Source organism: Nerophis ophidion, linkage group LG22, assembly GCF_033978795.1.
Source record: "Nerophis ophidion isolate RoL-2023_Sa linkage group LG22, RoL_Noph_v1.0, whole genome shotgun sequence".
In the NCBI taxonomy this organism is placed as follows: domain Eukaryota; kingdom Metazoa; phylum Chordata; class Actinopteri; order Syngnathiformes; family Syngnathidae; genus Nerophis; species Nerophis ophidion.
In genome coordinates, this window is record NC_084632.1 from 41,814,018 (window position 1) to 41,841,503 (window position 27,486).

At 39.2% G+C, this 27,486-nt stretch overlaps 2 protein-coding genes across 5 annotated transcripts in view; both read right to left on the reverse strand.

The window, feature by feature from the left end:
- The window catches only part of mccc1 (methylcrotonyl-CoA carboxylase subunit), a 38,734-nt gene extending 29,455 nt beyond the window's left edge, over positions 1-9,279 (reverse strand). The window contains exons 1-4 of one of the 2 annotated variants that reach the window (XM_061883860.1): positions 8,984-9,279; positions 8,730-8,773; positions 5,193-5,332; positions 2,275-2,370 (exon numbers count right to left, since the gene is read on the reverse strand). In XM_061883860.1, the coding sequence (XP_061739844.1) occupies positions 2,275-2,370; positions 5,193-5,332; positions 8,730-8,773; positions 8,984-9,039 (336 nt within the window). In that variant the 5' untranslated portion in view covers positions 9,040-9,279. Of the gene's footprint in view, positions 1-2,274; positions 2,371-5,192; positions 5,333-8,729; positions 8,774-8,983 lie in introns of those variants that run through there. The other variant, XM_061883861.1, reaches the window with a different exon arrangement.
- Positions 9,280-11,772: 2,493 nt separating this feature from the next.
- On the reverse strand, positions 11,773-26,948 carry lamp3 (lysosomal associated membrane protein 3). Of its 3 annotated transcripts, none has more exons than XM_061883863.1 (7): positions 26,790-26,948; positions 23,993-24,097; positions 23,808-23,890; positions 18,033-18,203; positions 14,137-14,209; positions 13,900-14,070; positions 11,773-13,833 (listed from the first exon to the last, which is right to left on the reverse strand). In XM_061883863.1, the coding sequence occupies exons 1-7, from the start codon at positions 26,845-26,847 to the stop codon at positions 13,700-13,702; spliced, it is 795 nt and encodes a 264-aa protein (XP_061739847.1). In that variant the 5' UTR covers positions 26,848-26,948; the 3' UTR covers positions 11,773-13,699. The 3 variants fall into 3 exon arrangements, with proteins under 3 accessions (XP_061739847.1, XP_061739848.1, XP_061739846.1); XM_061883864.1 differs by having other exon boundaries at positions 18,081-18,206; XM_061883862.1 differs by having other exon boundaries at positions 18,033-18,206.
- Positions 26,949-27,486: the final 538 nt, after the last annotated feature.

The window sequence follows — 27,486 nt, forward strand, 5'->3', positions numbered from 1 at the left end:
TCAATTTCCACACTGCAAAAACTGAAATCTAATTAAGATGAAATATCTCATATAAGGGTGACATTTGCTTATTTTCTGTCTGATAAGATCATTCTTCTCACTAAGCAGATTTTATGTTAAGAGTGTTTTACTTGTTTTACGGGGTTTTGGTCCTAAATGATCTCTGTAAGATATCACATCTTGTTGCTGAGATGTGATGACCTATATTGAGTAAAACATGCTTGAAACTAGAATTTCAATTGTTGCAAAGCTGTGTCATCAACACTTAAAGTCCTACTGAAATTAGAAGTTCTTATTTAAACGGGGATAGCAGGTCCGTTCTATGTGTCATGCTTGATCATTTTGCGATATTGCCATATTTTTGCTGAAAGGATTTAGTCGAGAACATCCACGATAAAGTTCTCAACTGGAGAAAAGATCTGCCTCTACCGGAAGTCGCAGACGATGACGTCACATGTTGATGGCTCCTCACATATTCACATTGATTTTAATGGGAGTCTCCAACAAAAAGTGCTATTCGGACCGAGAAAAAGACAATTTCCCCATTAATTTGAGCGAGGATGAAAGATTTGTGTTTGAAGATATTGATAGCGACGGACTAGAAAAAAAAAAAACGCGATTGCATTGGGACGGGTTCCGATGTTTTTAGACACATTTACTAGGATAATTCTGGGAAATTCCTTATCTTTCTATTGTGTTGCTAGTGTTTTAGTGAGTTTAATAGTACCTGATAGTCGGATGTGTACGCGCAGCTGTATGGACGGCACAAGCTCAGCTGATATCCGGTAAGTGGCGACTTTTTAACCACAATTTTCTCACCGAAACCTGCTGGTTGACATGTAGTCGGGATCCCTGTCCGCTGTGATCCATACTAAAGTTTCACCTCCGTGAATTTTAAACAAGGAATCACCGTGTGTTTGTGTGGCTAAAGGCTAAAGCTTCCCAACTCCGTCTTTCTACTTTGACTTCTCCAATATTAATTGAACAAATTGCAAAAGATTCAGCAACAGAGATGTCCAAAATACTGTGTAATTATGCGGTTAAAGCAGACGACTTTTAGCTGTGTGTGTGTGCGGCGCTCATATTTATAACAGCCCGTCACGTCACGCGTACACGTCATCATTACGCGACGTTTTCAAGAAATTTTAAATTGCAATTTAGTAAACTAAAAAGGTCGTATTGGCATGTGTTGCATTGTTAATATTTCATCATTGATATATAAACTATCAGACTGCGTGGTGGATAGTAGTGGCTTTCAGTAGCCTTTTAAGTATAAAACTACTTTTTTAAAGTAATAATTTCTTATTTGAAGCATGTAAAAAAAATTGTGTCTCATATTAAAACAGATGACAGCCAAATGGACTTTGTGTTTTGTTTTCAATGAAACAATAAAAAATACATACTCAGACAGCAGTACAGTTGTTAGTAGTGAGAATATACTTATTTTAAGGTATTTTTGAGTTCATTGAGGTGAACTAATTTTACTTGTTTTGGAAAGTCTTGACAAGCCGAATTTTCTTGTTCTGTTAGCAGATTATTTTGCTTACTTCAAATAAAAGACTCCTAATTTTTGTATTTTTTTTTCTCTTATTTTTGAACACTGACTTTTTGCAGTGCACACTTCTATTAGCTCCGGTCCGGTGGACCCGGACATCTTATATGTCATAGAAATGTGTATGGTGTGTGGTCATTAAATATGATAAATGTTCTACACAGAAAACGAGCCAAAATCAGTAAATCTCAGTTTGAAAAATTAATTAGTTGTATCATTTTTATTTTAATACTAAATGAAAACGGGTCCCACAGACCCGAACACTACACAAGGGTGACTTATTATACTCTAAAAATGTTGGTCTTACTTAAAAATGCACACATTTAGTTGTATTCAGTTGCAAAAAATATTATATGGCTCTCACGGAAACACATTTTAAAAGATTTGGCTTTCATGGCTCTCTCAGCCAAAAAGTTCCCGACCCCCTATGCTACGGCGATAATCAATCAATCAATCAATGTTTATTTATATAGCCCCAAATCACAAATGTCTCAAAGGACTGCACAAATCATTACGACTACAACATCCTCGGAAGAACCCACAAAAGGGCAAGGAAAACTCACACCCAGTGGGCAGAGAGAATTCACATCCAGTGGGACGCCAGTGACAATGCTGACTATGAGAAACCTTGGAGAGGACCTCAGATGTGGGCAACCCCCCCCCTCTAGGGGACCGAAAGCAATATTTGTACTACAGTTCTTGTACTGGGTCTCAGAACTTACATGCGAGCCGGACTTTTTGGCAACATCCAAAACCTTTTCCATGCACAGGTAGCTCTGCTGGGAAGCCGGTGGGCCAATGTGGTAGGCTTCATCTGCCTAGAAAAAACAGATAAATGGATAGAGCAGCTTAAGAAGACAACTGTACTGTATATTCTATTATGAGCCATTACGAGACAAACTTAACAGTAGGGGTGTAACGGTACGTGTGTTTGTATAGAACCGTTTCGGTACGGGAGTTTCGGTTCGGTTCCTAGGTGTACCAAACCAGTTTCCACACGGACATATTAGGTAGCGCACCGCACGTTGAGTAAACAATGCACACCGAGGCACAACACACGGCAGGCTAGCAGCGACCGGGCTAGGACAACATGCAAAAGCCAGAGCTGGAAAACTCTCCTGTCTCGTTAACATCTCATTTTTGGGAACACTTTGGCTGTGCGGTGCGATACAACAATGGAGGACGGAGGTTTGGCGACATTGTTGAGCAGCAGTAGGGTATGCTTCTGCCAACACCTCAAACATGCTAACCCTTCTGAAGCGTCACCACCGCATTCAAGCAGCCTCTCTTTGGCGAATCAGGCAGGGCTGAAACAATAACAAATGTTTTTATAGCAGCAGATTTAAGACCATCCATCCATCCATTTTCTACTGCTTGTCCTGTCCAGGGTCGCAGTGGTTGCAGTATTGCATTAAAAACTAAATTTTGACCCACTTCTATGGTGGAAGAACAATAAGCCCATATATCCTCTTACTGCCAAGTTAGCCAGGCTAGGGGGGTAAAGAAAAGTTCATCTGAAACTGTTTAATGTTGCACTTTTTATATGTAGAAGAAAAGTTTTGTCATTTTATTTCGTCTGAGCAACAACTTGAGGCAGTTTAATTTTGATGAACGTGGACCCCGACTTAAACAAGTTGAAAAACTTATTGGGGTGTGTGGAGAGGCGGAGCCGACGGTCCGACAGCAGGGCTGGGCACGCAGGAGCCCTGTCCAAGATGGCGGCAAGGAGGCGGAGAATGCGGCTGAGCGGAGAGGCGGGGCGTGCCGGGAGCGGCGCCGCAATCTAATTCAGGTGCGTGGATCGCGCACCGGCAGACGATTAACATTTCTCCTTACGCTGCATCAAAGGGGAGAAGGAGGAGAGTCCACAGCAGATGCAGCGCAAGAGCGACAGAGAGAAGACGGCGACGACGGAAGTGACCGAAGAGCGAGCAGCAGAGGGGGAGCTGAAAAGCAACCCGGCAAGAGACAGCTTTATATGAAAAAATAAAAAGAGTCAAACCTGCTCAAAGCAATGTCCTTCCTGAGTGGTCCATGTAACCCGCACGACGACAGCAAGGAACTGTCACATGGTGTTGCCATTTAGTGGTCAATTGCACGGAATATGTACTGCACTGTGCAATCTACTAATAAAAGTGTCAATCAATCTATCAATCAAAAAAAGCACTTTATATGTAGAAAGGTTTTGTTAGGAAACCATTCGGAGCCTTGTCTTATTTTGTTTATATTTTATACATGTTGACCACATAAACCAGGGGTGTCAAACTCAAATACAGAGTGGGCCAAAATTTAAAACTGGACAAAGCCGCGGGCCAAAGTTGAACAAATTAACCTTTAATAGGGACGCAAATGAGTTTTGCATTGAATATTGAGCAAGCAAGGCTTATTTAACTTTATAGTGACATGCAAAATCCAGTTTCAAATAACAATAATAAAAAAATATCAAAGGCATATCAAATACAATTTTAATAAAAATGGAATGCCTCTTTTCTGTTTGCAGCATTCTGAGGTAAACATCAAAATGTTTTTTTTCACAGGCTAATAATACATTTGAAAATAAAATAACAATAATAAATGAATCAAACACTGAAGCCTTGAAGTAGCAAGAGAATGTGCATGGATAAAAAGTTAATTACTACTCAGTTTGCTACAACACATTACTTAATAGTGCAAAATCAACTTTCAAAAAACAAAGAAAAAATCATCAATGGTATATTAAATACAATTTGTTCTCCCGGAATGTGTTTGTCATTCTTGTTTGGTGTGGGTGAAGTGAAGTGAATTCTATTTATATAGCGCTTTTCTCTAGTGACTCAAAGCGCTTTACATAGTGAAACCCAATATCTAAGTTACATTTAAACCAGTGTGGGTGGCACTGGGAGCAGGTGGGTAAAGTGCCTTGCCCAAGGACACAGCGGCAGTGACTAGAATGGCGGAAGCGGGAATCGAACCTGCAACCCTCAAGTTGCTGGCACGGCCGCTCTACCAACCGAGCTATGCCGCCCCATGTGCACAGTGTGGCGCATATTTGTAACAGTGTTAAAGTTGTTTTTATATGGCCACCCTCAGTGTGACCTCTATGGCTGTTGACCAAGTATGCTGTGCATTCACTTGTGTGTGTGTGTAAAAGACGCAAATATTAATGTGACTGGGTTCGGCACGCTGTTTGTACGGAGGAAAAGCAGACGTGATGACAGGTTGTAGGGAACGCTAAATATTGTTGTCCAGGTGGAATTTGGTAGAAATTCGGGAGAATGGTTGATTTTCGGGAGGGGGCACTGAACTTTGGGAGTCTCCCGGGAAAATTGGGAGGGTTGGCAAGTAAGAATGCGGTGTTACAGCCACACCGCCGCTCTAATGTTAAATTGATATTGCCTCAAGGGCCGAAAAAAATTAAACGGCGGGCCATATTTGGCCCGCGGGCCAGAGTTTGACACCCATCACATAAACCCTGGCAACGGACCCTGTGTGTATATGTATTTGTTTACAAATTTGGTAAATAAATACCCAAAAAATGAATATTTTGTTGTTTTCTTACTGTACTGAAAATGAACAGAACCGTGACCTCTAAACCGAGGTACGTACCGAACCGAAACTTTTGTGTACCGTTACACCCCTACTTAACGCGGAACTTTCTCACCATGGCAACATGCATGGCGTCTCTGTCAGCGTCACTGTACACAGCCACAGAGCGGACACCCATTTTCTTGGCGGTGCGCATCACGCGACAAGCAATCTCTCCTCGATTGGCGATGAGGACCTTCTCTATCCGTCCGACACCTACAACGATAACAAAGCAGGGCCGCAAAATGACAATCGTACAGTTAAACAGATCTGTAAACATAAACATGAGGTGTCAATCCTACAGTAGTTTCCATCTCTGCATTTTAGACTAGATTGTGAATAAGCTTGTGCAAAAGTTTTCTTACAAATCTTTAAATACAGCATACAGGTTTTGGAAATATTTATGTACCTTTATGAGAATACTGATGCTTTATTTCTATGTAGAACCACACTGTACATTGCATGCAGAGTTACAGTTGTGATCAAAATGATTCAACCCCCACACAATTTTGGTGTTTTGACATTTATTCTGTATTTTGTTTATAGTTACATCAAATAAAGATGTGTCAAATTGACAAATGCGACTTAAATTGTAACACTGTATTTTACAAAATAGCAAAAAAGGACATTTTTCTTAATATCTCATTGACAAAATTATTCAACCCCTTATTCAAATTCTGTTCTCTTAAGAACAGAATTTGAATAAGGTCTTTTCAATCAGGTGTTGAAAACATCTGTAGATGTGATTAAAACCATAACGAGCAACAATTAAACTGATTGAAAAAGACTGTGACGCTCAGCTTCTTGTAAATCAGGCTAGAATGAAGGTTTTAGTCCTGACTTAAACGTGTGGACAATGCTGAAGAAACAAGTCCATGTCAGAAAACCAACACATTTACCTGAACTGCACCGCTTTTGTCAAGAGGAGTGGTCAACAATTCAAGCAGGAGCCAGTAAATGGCTACCAAAAGTGCTTTATTGCAGTGAAACTTGCCAAGGGACATGTAAGCAAATATTAACATTGCTGTACGTATACTTTTGACCCAGCACATTTCCTCACATTTTCAGTAGAGCCGTAATAAATTCATAAAAGAACCAAACTTCGTGAATGTTTTTTTTTATGACCAACAAGTATCTGCTCCAATCACTTTATGGAGATATATATGGTGTATCGTGACATGGCCTGAAAATATCATATTAATAAAAGGCCGTATCGCCCAGCCCGAGCCATGACATAATGTCCTTCACAAGTGTATGTAAACTTTTGACCACGACTTTCTCGTGGGAGAATTTCCATTTATTTTCATTGTGGTTTTCCGCAAAGTTTAAGTCACAATAATAAGTAATAGGCTGCAGCGCCCCCAAGACCCCGAAAGTGACAAGCAGTAGCAAATGGATGACAATGACCTGGATGAATGAGAACCCTCATAGACTTGATTGATTGATTGATTAAAACTTATTAGTAGATTGCACAGTACAGTACATATTCCCTACAATTGACCACTAAATGGTAACACCCCAATAAGTTTTTCAACTTGTTTAAGTCGACATCCATCCGTTTTCTACCGCTTATTCCTTTTGGGGTCGCTGGTGCCAATGTAAGCTACAATCAAGCGGAAGGCGGTGTACACCCTGGACAAGTCGCCAGCTCATCGCAGGGCAAGACGTGGTATACATTAATCAATTCATGGTACGACACGGATGGATGGATGGAAAGAAGTACAAACCCCGTTTCCATATGAGTTGAGAAATTGTGTTAGATGTAAATATAAACAGAATACAATGATTTGTTAATAATTTTCAAGCCATATTCAGTTGAATATGCTACAAAGACAACATATTTGATGTTCAAACTCATAAACATTTTTTTTGGGGCAAAAAATCATTAAATTTGATGCCAGCAACATGTGAGAAAGAAGTTGGGAAAGGTGGCAATAAATACTGGTAAAGTTGAGGAATGCTCATCAAACACTTATTTGGAACATCCCACAGGTGTGCAGGCTAATTGGGAACAGGTGGGTGCCATGATTGGGTATAAAAGCAGCTTCCATTAAATGCTAAGTTATTCAAAAACAAAGATGGGGTGAGGGTCACCACTTTGTAAGCAAATTGTCGAAACGTTTTAGAACATTTCTCAACGAGCTATTGCAAGGAATTTAGGGATTTTACCATCTACGGTCCGTAAAATCATCAAAAGGTTCAGAGAATCTGGAGAAATCACTGCGATGATATTACGGACCATTGATCCCTCAGGCGGTACTGCATCAAAAACAGACATCTGTGTGTAAAGAATATCACCACATGGGCTCAGGAACACTTCATATAACCACTGTCAGTAACTAAAGTTAGTCGCTACATCTGTAAGTGCAAGTTTAAACTCTACTATGCAAAGCGAAAGCCATTTATCAACAACACCCATGAACGCCGCCGGCTTCACTGGGCCCGAACTCATCTAAGATAGACTGATGCAAAGTGGAAAAGTGTTCTGTGGTCTGACGAGTCCACATTTCAAGTTATATTTGGAGACTGTGGACGTGGTGTCCTCCGGAACAAAGAGGAAAATAACCATCCGGATTGTTATAGGCGCAAAGTTCAAAAGCCAGCATCTGTGATGGTATGGGGGTGCATTAGTGCCCAAGGCATGGGTAACTTACACATCTGTGAAGGCACCATTAATGCTGAAAGGTACATACAGGTTTTGGAGCAACATATGTTGTCATCCAAGCAACGTTGTCATGGACGCCCCTGCTTATTTCAGCAAGACAATGCCAAGCCACGTGTTACAACAGCGTGGCTTCGTAGTAAAAGAGTGCGGGTACTTTCCTGGCCCGCCTGCAGTCCAGACCTGTCTCCCATGGAAAATGTGTGGCGCTTTATGAAGCGTAAAATAGGACAGCGGAGACCCCGGACTGTTGAACGACTGAAGCTCTACATAAAACAAGAATGGGAAAGAATTCCACTTTCAAAGCTTCAACTATTAGTTTCCTCAGTTCCCAAACGTTCATTGAGTGTTGTTAAAAAGAAAAGGTGATGTAACACAGTGGTGAACATGCCCTTTCCCAACTACTTTGGCACGTAAGTCAATTATTATTTGCCAAAAAAAAAAAAGTTTATGAGTTTGAACATCAAATATGTTGTCTTTGTAGCATATTCAACTGAATATGGGTTGAAAAGGATTTGCAAATCATTGTATTCCATTTATATTTACATATTTACATCTGGGGGGGGCATAGCTCGGTTGGTAGAGTGGCCGTGCCAGAACTTGAGGGTTGCAGGTTCGATTCCCCCTTCCGCCATTGTAGTCACTGCCGGTGTGTCCTTGGGCAAGACACTTTACCCACCTGCTCCCAGTGCCACCCACACTGGTTTAAATGTAACTTAGATATTGGGTTTCACTATGTAAAGTCACTAGAGAAAAGCGCTATATAAATAAATATAATTCACACATCTAACACAATTTCCCAACTCATATGGAAACGGGGTTTGTATATCAACACAACAATACTGCAGAATCTACTTCCACATCCATCCATCCATTTCATACCGCTTGTCCCTTCTGGGGTTGCTGAAGCCTATGCCAGCTGTTTATGTTTATGTTCATGTCTGCTCTCACCTCCTGAAACAAGTCTCACTCCTCTTTTGGTCCATAATTGATTCCTGGAAAGAGATATTCAGGGAAAAAAAGACATTTTACAAGTGAGTGAATGAGAAGAATGTGGCAGGAAACTACTTATATGGGCATTGGCAGCAATTAGCATATTAGCAGCCCTCTTTAACCTTGTTCGGCTATACACTAACGCAAACCCCTTACACGCCCAGCAGCATTATTTTATGATATTTCACGACATAAGTTATTATTGTACTCACCGTGTGAATATCTTTACACTTTGCAGAGTTGGGGAACTTAGAATGACAGCAGACATCACTGTTAGCTTGTGCGGCTATCTGCTAGCAGACTGACTGACCTACTGGAAGACGGAATTATAATTTTCTAACCATTGACAAAACACGCAGCCAACGTTTTACAAACAAACAAACAAACAAACACAGAAAGGTTTGTCAGAACCAAAATAAATATCTCGCACTTAAAATCACAAACTATTCGGTCGAAGAATTATTTAGGCAATTTTGACTTATACAGGCTTCCGTAGTGACGATGACCAATAGGGAAATGGGAGGTTGAGGCGGGAATGACGCTGCAATAACTAAACACAACCAGCAGGTGGAAGCATTTCACAATATTTGTATACCAGCCAGGCAGCTATTTTGCTACCGCTTGTTCCTGCCGGGGTCGCGGTGGGGCTGATGGAGCCTATGTCAGCTGAATTCGGGCGGAAGGCGGCGCACACACTAGACAAGTCGCCCTCTAGTTGAAATACTGTAAACCCCCAGAGGTCCCCAACTACAGCCCGTGGGAAGTCCCATGTTTAAAAAAAATAAAAAATAATAAAAAATATATACATATTTTTTAAATAAATCTATCCTTTCTAATACATGTTCTACTGCTTGTTACTGTCTATCCTTTCTAATACATGTTCTACTGCTTGTTACTGTCGGGGTCTCTGAGCCATTCAGGCCAATCATCCGTCCATTTTCTACCGTTTGTCCCTTTCGGGAGTCGCAATCGTATTGTCTAAAAATGCATTTCCCCGTCGATAACGTGACATCATCGCGGCGTCAGGCGAGCGAGCGGCAAATAGCGTGCTATTTTAGTCAATTAGTACGTGAGGGGAAAAATGTATATAAATATATATATATATATATATACACATATATATATATATATATATATATATATATATATATCCATCCATCCATTTTCTACCGCTTATTCGAATATATATGTACTGTATATACCATATTTCCTTAAATTTCCACCGGGCCGCTAATTAATTTAAAACCTCTTCTCACTCCGACACTTACCAAAGGCATGCAGTAAAAATTTGTACCTGCTTTGTCTTGAGTCAGTTGCTGGATCATTGTATTGTCGTTGCCACATGTCACTCTACTAATACTTGTCATGCTACATTTTGTCCTGGTCGTCGTAGCGTTAAGCTGTTTCTGTTAGCATTAGTTATTTCCAGTTCTTCTGTTTGCTATCCCCTAGCTTCCATGCTACCGCTTATTCCCTTTTGGGGTTGCGGGTGGTGCTGGCGCCTATCTCAGCTACAATCGGGCATATATACTGTATATATATGTATATGAATATATATATGTACTGTATATTCCTTGAATTGCCGCCAGGGCGCTAATTAATTTAAAACCTCTTCTCACTCCGGCACTTACCAAAGGCATGCAGTAAAAATTTGAGTGTGATGTAAACTTGGACTTTAAATCCTACTGAATAGCTCTTAATCTTCTTCCTTTTATGCGATTTCAAATTATTGAAATCAGCCTCCTCCTGTCAGGGTTTTCCCTGACAGTTTTGTCTGTTTTAGTTTTTTCCTCTGCATTTGTCTTTCCTCTGTGTTTAGTATCTCCTGTCTTTAGTTCCTGTCTAGTGCTCTTTTTTTGTCAGCTTCCTGTCTTGTTCCCTGAGTGCTGTGTTCCTCCTCAGCGGCGGCTGATTGGCACCTGGCCACACCTGTTGCCAATCAGCCCGCTCCTATTTGTACCTGCTTTGTGTTGTGTCACTTGCTGGGTCATTGTATTGTCATTTGTATTGTCGTTGCCACATGTCACTCTTGTCGTGCTACCTGTCGTGTGTTTTTTTTTTTTTACAGCTACTACTTGTCCTGCTACATTTTATCCTGGTTGTCGTTTCTGTTAGCATGAGTTATTTCCAGTTCTTCTGTTTGCTATCCACTAGCTTCCATGCTAAAGTTCCTTTTTGTTTTCTAGCTTCCAGTGCTAGCTCACTTAGTTTGTTATTCCGCCCATGTGCGTGCTTTTTGTTTGTTCTTTAGTTTTGATTAAATCATGTTTTCATGTTCTATGCCTGCCTCCTTCTTTGCATCATGGGGTTCATCAACAAATAACTCTGACAGAGTTATTTGTTGATAACTGTATATATAAATATATGTATATATGAATATATACATATACATACATATACATTTGTGTATTTATATATACATATATGTATACATACATATATATACATTAGGGGTGTGGGAAAAAATCGATTTGAATTTGAATTGCGATTCTCACGTTGTGCGATTCAGAATCAATTCTCATTTTTAAAGAATCGTTTTTTGTTTTTTATCAATCCAACAAAACAATACACAGCAATACCATAATAAATATGTGTGTGTATATATATATATATATATATATATATATATATATACACACACACACATATATACATATTGTGTGTGTGTGTGTGCAGGCCAAAAGTTTGGACACGCCTTCTCATTTCAAAGCATTTTCTTTCTTTATATTTACATTGTAGATTGTCACTGAAGAAATGGGAAAATCTCATGAAACCACATTCTTCAAAGACACAACAAGAAGAACAATAACTTTTTGGGGGGGTATAGCTCGGTTGGTAGAGTGGCCGTGCCAGCAACTTGAGGGTTGCGGGTTCGATTCCCGCTTCCGCCATCCTAGTCACTGCCGCCGTGTCCTTGGGCAAGACACTTTACCCACCTGAACGACTGAAACTCTACATAAAACAAGAATGGGAAAGAATTCCACTTTCAAAGCTTCAACAATTAGTTTCCTCAGTTCCCAAACGTTTATTGAGTGTTGTTAAAATAAAAGGTGAAGTAACACAGTGGTGAACATGCCCTTTCCCAACTACTTTGGCACGTAAGTCAATTATTATTTGCAAAATAATGTTTATGAGTTTGAACATCAAATTTGTTGTCTTTGTAGCATATTCAACTAAATATGGGTTGAAAAGGATATCACTAAATGGGCTCCGGAACACTTCATAAAACCACTGTCAGTAACTACAGTTAGTCGCTACATCTGTAAGTGCAAGTTTAAACTCTACTATGCAAAGCGAAAGCCATTTATCAACAACACCCATGAACGCCGTCGGCTTCGCTGGGCCCGAGCTCATCTAAGATGGACTGATGCAAAGTGGAAAAGTGTTCTGTGGTCTGACGAGTCCACATTTCAAATTATATTTGAAAAATGTGGACGTGGTGTCCTCCGGAACAAAGAGGAAAAAGAACATCCGGATTGTTATAGGCGCAAAGTTGAAAAGCCAGCATGTGTGATGGTATGGGGGTGCATTAGTGCCCAAGGCATGGGTAACTTACACATCTGTGAAGGCACCATTAATGCTGAAAGGTACATACAGGTTTTGGAACAACATATGTTGTCATCCAAGCAACGTTGTCATGGACGCCCCTGCTTATTTCAGCAAGACAATGCCAAGCCACGTGTTACAACAGCGTGGCTTCGTAGTAAAAGAGTGCGGGTACTTTCCTGGCCCGCCTGCAGTCCAGACCTGTCTCCCATGGAAAATGTGTGGCGCTTTATGAAGCGTAAAATACGACAGCGGAGACCCCGGACTGTTGAAGGACTGAAGCTCTACATAAAACAAGAATGGGAAAGAATTCCACTTTCAAAGCTTCAACAATTAGTTTCCTCAGTTCCCAAACGTTTATTGAGTGTTGTTAAAATAAAAGGTGATGTAACACAGTGGTGAACATGCCCTTTCCCAACTACTTTGGCGCGTAAGTCAATTATTATTTGCAAAAAAAAATAATGTTTATGAGTTTGAACATCAAATATGTTGTCTTTGTAGCATATTCAACTGAATATGGGTTGAAAAGAATTTGCAAATCATTGTATTCTGTTTATATTTACATCTGGGGGGGGCATAGCTCGGTTGGTAGAGTGGCCGTGCCAGCAACTTGAGGGTTGCGGGTTCGATTCCCGCTTCCGCCATCCTAGTCACTGCCGTCGTGTCCTTGGGCAAGACACTTTACCCACCTGCTCCCAGTGCCACCCACACTGCTTTGAATGTAACTTAGATATTGGGTGTCACTATGTAAAGCGCTTTGAGTCACTAGAGAAAAAGAGCTATATAAATATTCACTTCACTTTTTTTTCATTTTAGACCAGTTGATCTGCCGCTTCTTTTCTTTTTCTCCTCTGTTCCCCCCTCCCTTGTGGAGGGGGTCCGGTCCGATGACCATGGATGAAGTACTGGCTGTCCAGAGTCGAGACCCAGGATGGACCGCTCGCCTGTATCGGTTGGTGACACTACTACGCTGCTGATCCGCCTCCGCTTGAGATGGTCTCCTGTGGACGGGACTCTCGCGGCTGTGTTGGATCCACTATGGATTGAACTTTCACAGTATCATGTTAGACCCGCTCGACATCCATTGCTTTCGGTCCCCTAGAGGGGGGGGGGGTTGCCCACATCTGAGGTCCTCTCCAAGGTTTCTCATAGTCAGCATTGTCACTGTCTCCCTGCCCACTGGGTGTGAGTTTTCCTTGCCCTTTTGTGGGTTCTTCCGAGGATGTTGTAGTCGTAATGATTTGTGCAGTCCTTTGAGACATTTGTGATTTGGGGCTATATAAATAAACATTGATTGATTGATTGATTGATTATTTTAAATGATTTGAATTACATTAAACAGCTTATCTTCAACCTGAGTGCCAACGGTGACGTGGGCTCCTTCAGAGTCTCTCATAGCCACGTCTGTCTCTGACCAATAAGAAGGTCAGCACAGCCATCAGCAAGAGTCCCATCACAACGGCCCCAAAGACGACGGGTAGAACCCTTCGGTTAAAATCTGCCAAACACTCAACACCTGAGAAGAAAATGGATGCAAATTGTAAAAACATCATCAAGGTGGCGAAACAGCAAAGTCATTCACCTTCTCCGTAACGTCCAGCAGGTACGCCGAAGGCTTGCACTTGCAGAGAAACCAGCAGGAGGCTCATTTCTGAAGACGTGTGGAGAACATTTGCTGATCTGCACCTGAAGCTTCCACCAAAGGATGCAGCAAACAGACTGGCATGTTCCACCCAGCCAGAATAAGTCTTATCTGGAGGAGGTGACCGTGACAAATTGTAAGTTGATGATTCTTGTTTTTTTTTGTGCGTGGTCTTACTTGCACATCCTGGGCAGAGAGGCCGAGGAGACACGGACGCAGTCAGCTTGGTGACGTAGAAAGTATTTCTCTCCTGGGAAAATGAGAGCAGGTGCTATTAAGCAGGCAGCCCGGGGGCCAAAGCCGTCCCAAGAATGACACGATAAAGCAGGGGTCGTGAACCTTTTTGGCTGAGAGAGCCAAAAAGCCAAATATTTTAAAAAGTATTTCCGTAAGAGCCATATAATATTTTTCTTAACACTGAACACAACTAAACACGTGCATTTTTAAGCAAGACCAACATTTCCAGAGTATAATAGGTCTCTTATTCTTTGTAATAACATTGTTATTCTGAAGCTAACTGTGGAGGGGGCGTGGCCTGCTGGCCTGCAGCGAACTGGGGTGTTCCAGGACCGGCCTCGAAATCAGCGACAGGTGCGTAGATGGCCCACCTGGGCCTTGTTATCTAATCACCTGTCGCTCTGTTATAAGCAGCAGCCAGGAGGAGGGACGGGGTTGGGGCTGGAGCCAGAGTGCGAGCGAGAACAAAAGAGAAAAATACAAATTGCTGGAAAGCAACTGAGAGACTTATTGAAAAATAAAACAATATTTTAACCCTGAAACAGGCTCTCATGTTGGTGGTCTAAAGAACCCAAGCCCCAAAATAACCAATAATAAATAAATAACTTGTTACCATTGACGCAACTTCTTGAACAGGTGCGGTAGAAAACGGATGGATGGATTAAAAATGCATGAGGATGTTTTATATTTTGAACGTTATTTTTAACACTGTGATTACCAGTGGAGTTATTCATTACTTATCATGTTAAGCAATGTCAGCTCAGATTTATCCGGGAGCCAGATGCAGTCATTAAAAGAACCACATCTGGCTCTAGAGCCATAGGTTCCCTACCCCTGCAATAAAGGCCCCCCGAGTTCAGTTCAAAAATTGGAAGACAAACATTTTTTGCAGCAAATTCCTAAAATCACTGGAGTGATTGCTTGATTTAAGCTTTTATTAGTAGATTGCAGGGCAGGGGTTAGTGCACCTGCCTCACAATACAAAAGGTCCTGGGTTCCATTCTCCGCTCAGGAGCTTTCGCTGTGGAGTTTGCATGTTCTCCCCGTGACCGCGACAGCTTCAGTGATGTAAAAAGGGACCTCCTAAGTACATAAGGCAGGGGTCGGCAACCCAAAATGTTGAAAGAGCCATATTGGAGCAAAAATACTAAAAACTAAACATGTCTGGAAGCTGCAACAAATTTAAAGCCATATTACATACAGATAGTGTGTCATGAGATATAAATTGAATTAAAGCTGCAAGCAGCGTTGGTCGGGTCCGCCTTTGGCCGCTGCCAAGCCCTGGTCTAAGTCAGACCTACATAGAGGTCTTTGTTTCATGTCTCTACGACATTCCGAACAGAAGTTACAAGCAGTTTTGTCTGGGTTTTTTCCTAGCGGGCGCTGGAGCGCAATTTTGACTTTTGGGGTTTGGTTTTTTATTAGATGGCAATTTTCGCCAGTCCTGATGTGTGTGTAAAATTTGGTGAGTTTTGAAGCATGTTAAGGGGGTCAAATTACAGATCCACGTTTCTGGATGTTGTTGATAAATGGCTTTCGCTTTGCATAGTAGAGCTTTAACTTGCACTTTGAAGCATTTTAAGGGGGTCAAATTACAGCTCAAAGAGGCAAAAATGACATTTTTTAGGAAACTTTGCGCAGGGGTTCTTTGAAGGCGCGTAAAATCAAAACCGGAGCAGTAATCAGAACTTTGTTGGATAGTTTTAATCAAAAGGGTTCAATCTCTCTCCTGTGCGAGTTTGAAGCCGAAACGACAAACGCACTCGGAGGAGTTTACGTTTGAAAAAGGTGACAGGTTTTTACAAAAATTTTATTTTGAAGGGGTAATTTTTAACTTCCTGTCGATTTTTGCCGAAGGATGTCAATCATCTAAATGTAGGTCTAAGTGAGACCTACATAGAAGTTTTTGTTTCATGTCTTTCCAGCATTCCTACTGGAAGTTACAAGCAATTTTGTTTGTGTTTTCTTCCTAGGAGCAGTTTTTGCTGTGTTTTATTCAAAAATTGCGCTAGAGCGCATTTTTTAATTTTCGGGTTTAGTTTTTTCATTAGATCGCAATTTCTGTGTGCCAAGTTTGGTGAGTTTTGAAGCATTTTAAGGGGGTCAAATTACAGTTCAAAGAGGCAAAAATAGCATTTTTTTGCGAAAATTTTGTATTGAAGGGGTTTTTGCCAACTTTTTATTGATTTTTGCCCGAGAAAGTAAAATTATGAATTGTAGGTCTAAGTTACTTCTACATAGAAGTTTTTGTTTCATGTCTCTACGACATTCCTAACGGAAGTTATGAGCAGTCTGTTGTTGTTGTTTTTTTCCTAGGGGGCGCTAGCGCGCAATTTTAATTTTTGGGGTTTGGTTGCTTAATAAGTTGGGAAGGTTTGCTATACCGACGTGTGTGTCAAATTTGGTGAGTTTTGAAGCATGTTAAGGGGGTCAAATTAGGGTGCGAAGGTGCGGAATAATAATAAAACACAACAGTTTCAATAGGGTCCTTGGCCCATTGCAAAAGGACTCCACAGGAGTCCTTTTGCAATGGGCCTGCGGACCCTAATTATGAGGACTTAAAGGAAACTAAATGAGCTCAAATATAGCTACAAATGAGGCATAATGATGCAATATGTCCATACAGCTAGCCTAAATAGCATGTTAGCATCGATTAGCTTGCAGTCATGCAGGGACCAAATGTGTCCGACTAGCACTCCACACAAGTCAATAACAACAAAACTCACTGTGGAGAGGCGAAGACGACGAACGAGCAGCTGGGCAGGGCATGCTGGAGCCAGGCCCAAGATGGCGGCGAGGAGGCGGAGAATGCGGCTGAGCGGAGAAGCGCTGCAGTCAAGTGCAGGTGTGTGGATCGCGCACTGGTACACAGTTAACTTATCTCCTCACGACGTATAAAAGGAGAGAAGGAGGCGCGATCGGGGCGGAGGGAGGAGGAGAGCCCGCAGCAGAGCCTGAGTAGCGAAAGCAAAGAGCAGACGAGAACGACGACGGCGGCTGGAAAGCGGACCGTGAGCGAGCAGTGGAGAGGAGCTGCTGAAAAGCGACCCGACCTGAAGACAAGCTTTGATTGAAAAATAAAGCGAGTCAAACCTGCTCGAAAGCGATGCCCTTCCTTGACGGTCCTGGGAACCCGCACGACGACGGCAAGAGTCGTTCACACTCACCTTTTGTGCATTCACGCACAACGTTAAAAGTTCGGTGGACAAAATGAGACGAAAAAAGAAGTGGCATAAAAAACACGTCCTAGGAAGTTGTACATGTAAACAAACCACGGTGCGTTCAAGGACCGCCAAAATTAGTAGGACAAAACGGCGCTCGCCAAAAACTCGAATCAGTGAAGCATGTTTAATATAAACAATGTGCTTTATAACAATTAGGGAGGTTTGTGTCATGTTTGTTCTAATGCAGAAACCATATTAAAACAAAAAATGTATTTTTTTTTCATTTTTCAGGCATTTTTTAAAAAGCTCCAGAGACCCACTGAATTGATTAACGTGGACCCCGACTCAAACAAGTTGAAATTTTTTTTTCGGGTGTTACCATTAAGTGGTCAATTGTACGGAATATGTACTGAACTGTGCAATCTACTAATAAAAGTATCAATCAATCAATCAATCACTGGGGCGGCGCTAAAGAGCCGCGGGTTGCCGACCCCCGACATAGAGGAATCACGCGGGCTGGACTTTTAGAACGTAGTTTGGATCTGTAACTAGAATACAGCCCCAAACACGAGTCTCCTCATTGAGCCAAATTGAACTCTGTCTCTGCATGATTCCTTGCTTCTGGTCTGCTTAATAGAAGTCAGTGTTTGAACCTGACAACTCCCAACTTACTGATATGAGGGCGGACACTCTAACCACCGGGAATGTTTGACGTTTAACCTTTTTGAAGTGGAACTGCAGGCCGGCGGCATCATTGCGTCGTGTGAGTGAGAGGACAGCAGCTTCCTTGTGACAGTAACCACTGGACAGGACCTCGGACGGGTCCAAGTTGTAGTACCATCTCTTCTGAACACACACAAAAGACAATAAGGATCTACAAACAAGATCCATTGTTTTTACATCTTGTCTTCATTGGTGTCTGGAGTGTGTACACCCATCACACAAACACTATTAACTCGATGAAATGCAAAAAGGTGACTAATAAGTTGCTTCCTCGCCGTGTAGCTGCACTTGAGGCACACAGGGCCTGGTGATCTACTAGACCAGGGATCACCAACTCGGTCCCGCGGGCGCCAAGTCGCCCGTAAGGACCAGATGAGTTCTAAAAATAGCTCAAATAGCAGCACTTACCAGTGAGCTGCCTCTATTTTTTCAATTGCATTTATTTACTAGCAAGCTGGTCCCGCTTTGCTCGACATTTTTAATTCTAAGAGAGACAAAACTCAAATAGAATTTGAAAAACCCAAGAACATATTTTAAAGACTTAGTCCTCACTTTTTTAAATATATTCACTTATTTTTTACTTTGCTTCTTCTTGTCAGACTTGGACTTGGGTTGTTTTCCCGAGGTGCGAAGCGAATGGAGTGGAAACGGCGTGAATGTAGGTACGTATTTATGATTTCTAAAAATAGCTCAAATAGCAGCACTTACCAGTGAGCTGCCTCTATTTTTTTAAATTGTATTTATTTACTAGCAAGCTGGTCCCGCTTTGCTCGACATTTTTAATTCTAAGAGAGACAAAACTCAAATAGAATTTGAAAAACCCATCCATCCATCCATCCATCATCTTCCGCTTATCCGAGGTCGGGTCGCGGGGGCAGCAGCCTAAGCAGGGAAGCCCAGACTTCCCTATCTCCAGCCACTGGGAAGACCCAGGACACGTTGGAAAGACTATGTCTCCCGGCTGGCCTGGGAACGCCTCGGGAGGAAAGAGAGAAGTGGCTGGAGAGGAATTTGAAAAACCCAAGAACATATTTTAAAGACTTAGTCCTCACTTTTTTAAATATATTCACTTATTTTTTACTTTGCTTCTTCTTGTCAGACTTGGACTTGGGTTGTTTTCCCGAGGTGCGAAGCGAATGGAGTGGAAACGGCGTGAATGTAGGTACGTATTTATGAGTTCTAAAAATAGCTCAAATAGCAGCACTTACCAGTGAGCTGCCTCTATTTTTTAAATTGTATTTATTTACTAGCAAGCTGGTCCCGCTTTGCTCGACATTTTTAATTCTAAGAGAGACAAAACTCAAATAGAATTTGAAAATGCAAGAAAATATTTTAAAGACTTGGTCTTCACTTGTTTAAATATATTCACTTATTTTTTACTTTGCTTCTTCTTGTCAGACTTGGACTTGGGTTGTTTTCCCGAGGTGCGAAGCGAATGGAGTGGAAACGGCGTGAATGTAGGTACGTATTTAATTTATTTACTCATAAACTAAAAACAGGAACAAACAAAAAGTGTACAAAACATGGGCTATGAAACAAAAGACTAGCACAAAGGCTATAAACTACAAACATGAAACACTTGCGCAGTGGCATGAATAACAAAAACATAACGTGGACAAAATGAACAGCATAGCAAGGCATGAAGCAGATAATCGAGGTCGTGAAGGAGGTGATGTTGCCAGACTGACTAACTGGTAACTGTGGCTTAAATAATGAACATGATAAGTGAGACAAAACAGCTGAACCGATTGGTTGTCATGGTAACAAAACAGGGGGTGAAAAAAAAAAAAAGGACCTGGAATTCCTAGGCAGTCTCCCATCCAAGTACTAACCAGGCCAGACACTCCTTAGCTTTGAGAACAGATGAGACTGGGGATGGACGTAAAAAACTCATGATCAGACATGACGGATGACAACTAAATCAGTTGGCATGGTAACAAGACGAACAAGGAAATGCAAAACAGAACTAAATGTCCAAAAAAACCAAACATAGCATGACCAAAACCAAACATGAACCATAGGCGTGAGACTTATAACTTTCAGAAAGACAATTTTAGAGGAAAAAATACGACCTTAAAAATTATTTTAGGATTTTTAAACACATATACCTTTTTACCTTTTAAATTCCTTCCTCTTCTTTCCTGATGATTACATTTTGATTTAATTTTTCATTTTAGCTTCTGTTTTTTTGACAAAGAATATTTGTGAAATATCTATTCAAACGTATTATGATTAAAATTAAAACAATTAATTCTGGCAAATCTAGAAAATCTGTAGAATCAAATTTAAATCTCATTTCAAAGTCTTTTAAATTTATTTTTAAATTTTTGTTCTGGAAAATCAAGAAGAAATAATGATTTGTCTTTGTTAGAAATATAGCTTGGTCCAATTTGTTATATATTCTAACAAAGTGCAGATTGGATTTTAACCTATTTAAAACATGTCATCAAAATTCTAAAATTAATCTTAATCAGGAAAAATTACTAATGATGTTCCATAAATTATTTTTTTAAATTTTTCAGAAAGATTCGATTTAGCTAGTTTTCCTCTTCATTTTTTTCGGTTGAATTTTGAATTTCAGATAGTCGAAATTAAAGATAAACTATGTTTCAAAAATGTATTTTAATTTTTTGTGTGTTTTCTCCTTTTTTAAACCGTTCAAATAAGTGTTTTTTTCATCATTTATTCTCTACAAAAAACCTTCCGTAAAAGGAAAAAAAATGTACGACGGAATGACAGACAGAAATACCCATTTTATATATATATATATATATATATATATATATATATATATATATATGTAATTAAAATAATTTTTTTTATTTTTTGTTCTGGAAAATCTAGAAGAAATAATGATTTGTCTTTGTTAGAAATATAGCTTGGTCCAATTTGTTATATATTCTAACAAAGTGCAGATTGGATTTTAACCTATTTAAAACATGTCATCAAAATTCTAAAATTAATCTTAATCAGGAAAAATTACTAATGATGTTCCATAAATTATTTTTTTTAATTTTTCAGAAAGATTCGATTTAGATAGTTTTTCTCTTCGTTTTTTTTCGGTTGAATTTTGAATTTTAAAGAGTCGAAATTGAAGATAAACTATGTTTCAAAAATGTATTTTAATTTTTTTGTGTTTTCTCCTCTTTTAAACCGTTCATTTAAGTGTTTTTTTCATCATTTATTCTCTCCAAAAAACCTTCCGTAAAAGGAAAAAAAATGTACGACGGAATGACGGACAGAAATACCCATTTTTTTAATATATATATATATATAAAATTTAAATTTATTTTTAATTTTTTGTTTTGGAAAATCTAGAAGAAATAATGATTTGTCTTTGTTAGAAATATAGCTTGGTCCAATTTGTTATATATTCTAACAAAGTGCAGATTGGATTTTAACCTATTTAAAACATGTCATCAATATTCTAAAATTAATCTTAATCAGGAAAAATTACTAATGATGTTCCATAAAGGATTTTTTTGAATTTTTTCAAAAAGATTCGATTTAGCTAGTTTTTCTCTTCGTTTTTTTCGGTTGAATTTTGAATTTTAAAGAGTCGAAATTGAAGATGAACTATGTTTCAAAAATTTCTTTTAATTTTTTGTGTGTTTTCTCCTCTTTTAAACCGTTCAATTAAGTGTTTTTTTCGTCATTTATTCTCTACAAAAAACCTTCCGTAAAAGGAAAAAAAATGTACGACGGAATGACAGACAGAAATACCCATTTTATATATATATATATGTAATTAAAATAAATTTTTTATTTTTTGTTCTGGAAAATCTAGAAGAAATAATGATTTGTCTTTGTTAGAAATATAGCTTGGTCCAATTTGTTATATATTCTAACAAAGTGCAGATTGGATTTTAACCTATTTAAAACATGTCATCAACATTCTAAAATTAATCTTAATCAGGAAAAATTACTAATGATGTTCCATAGATTATTTTTTTTAATTTTTCAGAAAGATTCGATTTAGCTAGTTTTTCTCTTCATTTTTTTCGGTTGAATTTTGAATTTTAGATAGTCGAAATTAAAGATAAACTATGTTTCAAAAATGTATTTTCATTTTTTGTGTGTTTTCTCCTCTTTTAAACCGTTCAAATAAGTGTTTTTTTCATCATTTATTCTCTACAAAAAACCTTCCGTAAAAGGAAAAAAAATGTACGACGGAATAACAGACAGAAATACCCATTTTATATATATATATATATATATATATATATATATATATATATATATTTTCAATTTTTTGTTCTGGAAAATCATCAAAATTCTAAAATTGATCTTAATCAGGAAAAATTACTAATGATGTTCCATAAAGGATTTTTTTGAATTTTTTCAAAAAGATTCGATTTAGCTAGTTTTTCTCTTCGTTTTTTTCGGTTGAATTTTGAATTTTAAAGAGTCGAAATTGAAGATAAACTATGTTTCAAAAATTTATTTTCATTTTTTGTGTGTTTTCTCCTCTTCTAAGCCGTTCAATTAAGTGTTTTTTCATCATTTATTCTCTACAAAAAACCTTGTGTAAAAGGAAAAAAAATGTACGACGTAATGACAGACAGAAATACCCTTTTTTTTAAATATATTTACATTTATTTATTAAACGTAAATAGAGCAAATTGGTTGTTTCTGTCAATTTATTTAAGTGTGTATCAAACTGGTAGCCCTTGGCATTAATCAGTACCCAAGAAGTAGCTCTTGGTTTCAAAAAGGTTGGTGACTCTGTACTAAAGGTTAGCGAGTATCAAAACGCCTGCAAACTTGATTTAACGGAGGAGTAGCGTGGGTGGATGGTTGAAAGGTCAGAATCAGGTAAATAATGATGCAACATTTGGAGTATTTGGGGCATTGAAAAAAAGGGTAATTTCTTGAAATATTGACACTAGCACAATTGTCCGAGATGACATGAATGGGTTACGGGATTCCTGCAAGTCCGGAGAAACCGGGAATTTGTACACAAAAAAAATTATGACTTTTGTGAGAGGAATGTTTTGATGGTCAAAAAATGTAAACAGTGAAAAGTTTCCAGAAAAAGGTAAACACAGGGCTTCGTAAAATCATCCATGTCTTTATGGACCTTGCTTTGTGCACAGTCATGTTGGAAGAGCCCCCACCAAACTGTTCCCACCAAATTTCACACTTCACATCGGACTTGGTGATGTATGGCTTAGATGCAGCTGCCCGGCCATGGAAACCCATTCCACGAAGCTCTCTGCGTACTGTACGTGGGCTAATTGGAAGGTTTGGAGGTCTGTAGCAACTGACCGTGCAGAAAGTCTTTGAACTATGCGCTTCAGCATCCGCCGACCCCTCTCTGTCAGTTTACGTGGCCTACCACTTGGTGGCTGAGTTGCTGTTGTTCCCAAACTCTTCCATTTTCTTATAATAAAGCCCACAGTTGATTTTGGAATATTTAAAAGCGAGGAAATTTCAAGACTGGATTTGATGCACAGGTGGCATCCTATGACAGTTCCACTCTGGAAATCACTGAAAGCGGCCCATTCTTTTACACATTTTTGTAGAAACAGTCTCCATGCCTGAGTGCTTGATTTGATACACCGGGCCAAGTGATTAGCACACCTGATTCTCATCAATTGGACGGGTGGCCAAATACTTTTGGCAATATAGTGCACGTGTGAATGCTTGGGCATAAGTGAAAAATAAGCAATTTGTCGGTCAGTGTTGAAAGACCACAATCAGGGTACATTCCCGGTGTCTAACCTTCTTTAAGGTGACCATGTACTGCACTCCAAGGGTGGCTTTGATGCAGAGTCCTCCCCCAGGTTTTGCCAGTGTGTATGTTCCTGCACACAACAAAAACTTGGCTCGGTCTGGAGCATAAAAACGGAATTATCCTAAATATGAATACTGCCATGTTTATATGGGAACATTGTGCCTGGGTGTACCTATCTGAGGGAGGACCTGAGAGGACTGGAGGACTGGTCTGGCTGGTCCGTCCTCCAAGTTTGGAACTGCAAACAGGGATTCATCGCTTCCTTGTAGGTGCATAACTACGTAAGTAAGAAATCATGTATTAAATAAAACAAATGAACAATCATTAATACATCAAGTAAAGTCATGTAAACATGAGACCTTGCACATTTTAAAAGGAGAAGTGTGTTAGGGACAATGCAAACAACACACACACACACACACACACACACACACACACACACACACACACACATTTGTGTATTTCTTCCCTTCTGGGGACCTCTGAAAAATGCCTAACTCTTGTGAAATTTCACAAGAAAAATAGTCCCAATTTCACAAGAAAAACTTAGAATGTTGGCAGCGTTATAAGAAAAGTCGTAAATTTACTCAACGCAAGCCAGAGTTTTACGAGAAAAACTGGCAATGTTATGACAAAAGTTGGAATTTTACTCGATAAGATGCAACTTTCCAAAAAAAGCTCTCAATTTTGGCAATTTTATTAAAAGAGTCGTAATTTTACTCAACACAAGTCCGAGTTTTATAAGGAAACAAAAAAATGTTGGCAATATTATAATAATAGTCGGAATTTTACTTGGCAAAATGATGACACAAGTCATTATTTTACTAAAAAAAAAAAAAAATCACAATTTTACAAGGACAACTGAAAAAATGGCCATATTGTGATAAAAGTCGGAATTATAAAAGACAAATGTCACCATTTGAATGAAAAAGTAATCATTTAACATGAGAAACTAACAATTTTTACGAAAAAAATAAATATTGCATTAGTACAAAAAACAGAAAGAAAATTAGAAATTGTTCCCAATTTTATCAGAAAAAAGTTGACACATTGTGAGAAAAAGAATGCTTTTAATTATTTATTTTTTTAAAAGTTTTTTCATCTTCATTATTTACTTCAGTGTTGTAACGATACCAATATTTTGGTACCGGTACCGGCTGCTGTGCAAATGTCTCACACTCCAACTAACCAGTAAACATGTTTTATGAGTCAAAGCTTAAAAATCACTTAAGCATCTTCAGAATGGATCTGACTATCATTTAAATAGGTTTCCCTTTAGAGGACCTGTTTGTTTGGTCCCCATACCGTCAGAAGTCCCCTAAAGGTGTGTAAACAGAGCGATGTCCCCATTAAGTCAGCATTGCCGGAACACCCACACACACACACACACACACACACACACACACACACACACACACACACACACACACACACACACACACACACACACACACACACACACACACACACACACACACACACAGACACAGACACAGACACAGAAATTCTTGTATTTCTGACCTTCTGGGGACCTCCGAAAAATGCCTACCTCACTCGTTGTGAAGAATGAGTTAGAATTTCACAAGAAAAAGGTCCCAATTTCCCAAGAAAAACTTAGAATGTTGGCAGTGTTATAAGAAAAGTTGGAATTTTACTTAACGCAAGCCAGAATTTTTCAAGAAAAACTGAACATTTGTGCAATGTCATGACAAAAGTTTAAATTGTACTCAATAACAGTTACTATTTAACAAGAAAAGCTTACAATCATGAAGAGTCGTAATTTTACTCGACAAAAGTCAGAAGTTTAGAAGAATACTTTAAAATGTTGGCAATATTATAATAATAATCAGAATTTTACTTGGAAAAATTATGACAAAATCATCGTTTTATTCAAAGAATGTCACAATTTTACAAGAACAACAGAAAAATTGGCAACATTGTGATAAAAGTCAGAATTTTAAATGACAAATGTCACCGTTTTGCATTAAAGTCATAATTTATTTTTTGAAAAAGGGACGTTTTTGTCATGAAAAAAGGGACGTTTTTGTGGTTGGTGCACTAATTGTAAGTGTATATTGTGTTTTTTATGTTGATTTGATTAAAAAAAATAAGAACATTTTCATTTATTCATTATTTTTTTTAATAAAAAATTCTTCTGCGGCCCGGTACCAATCGGACCACGGCCCAGTACCGGGCAGCGGCCTGATGGTTGGGGAACCACTGCTTTAGGGGACCTGTTTGTTTGGTCCCCATACCGTCAGAAGTCCCCTAAAGGTGTGTAAACAGAGCGATGTCCCCATTAAGTCAGCATTGCCAGAACACACACACACACACACACACACACACACACACACAAATTATTGTATTTCTGACAAAATCGTCGTTTAACTCAAAGAATGTCACTATTTTACAAGAACAAAAAAATTGGCAATATATATATATTTTTTTCTTCTTTGTCATGAAATAGGGACGTTTTTGTCATGAAAAACGGAGGTTTTTGTGGTTGGTGCACTAATTGTAAGTGTATATTGTGTTTTTTATGTTGATTTGATTAAAAAAAATAAGAACATTTTCATTTATTCATTATTTTTTTTAATAAAAAATTCTTCTGCGGCCCGGTCCCCATACCGTCAGAAGTCCCCTTAAGGTGTGTAAACAGAGCGATGTCCCCATTAAGTCAGCATTGCCAGAACACACACACACACACACACACACGCACACCCACACACACACACACACACACACACACATTTCAGCAAAAACAATGACTTTCTGAAGAAAAACATTATTTTAATGCATACTGTAAATAATTAGTCATGTGCTCCTCCCGTCATCTGTGATATATTTTTTAAGAATGTGCTGACAAACATTGAAGTATACCACAGTTAGTTTCAGTTTTGGGACAGGAAGTTTCAAGCTGACGACAACTACCAAAGAAGGTATTCATAAAGCAAGGATTGCAGACATACCTGGAATTATAGCAGCCAGGAAAAGTACGAACCAACCACCTGTGTCACCTCCTGGCATTTTATGACAAGGCTTGCAAACCTCAATGGAAATGAACCAGAGTGCAGATTCTGCCTGGCAACTTAGCCGCTCAATGTGAGAATCTTCTGACAAGTCTTTTGCAGAGGAAGTGAACTATCAGATGAGGTCGACCTGTCACCGCTTGGGTTTTGACACCTCAGACCATTTTTTGTTTAACTGCCGGTCCTTTTCAGCGCCTTAGAGTCAGCATTATCACATTATTCTTACAGGAATAAACTGGCCATAACGAGACATTTTTAACTATAGTAAACCTTTGTTTATCACTTATAACTGGCTTTGGGCCTGACTATGGTCAACACATTTAGTTTATGACTTGATATGGATTTAAAGAGATTAAAATTTGTGGGAAAATGTAATATTTAAAAACAATCTACCAACATTTCCACGGCCCCCCTTGTAGTACCTCTGCAGACCCCGTGGATTGCGTACTTCCTGTTAAAGGGGAACATTATCCCAATTTCAAAAGGGTTAAAAACAATAAAAATCAGTTCCCAGTGGGCTTGTTGTATTTTTTGACGTTTTTTTTTAAATTTTACCGGTCTCCGAATATCCCTAAAAAAAAGCTTTATTTAAAGTGCTTGATTTTCGCTATTTGCGATGGCACTATCCATTTCCCTG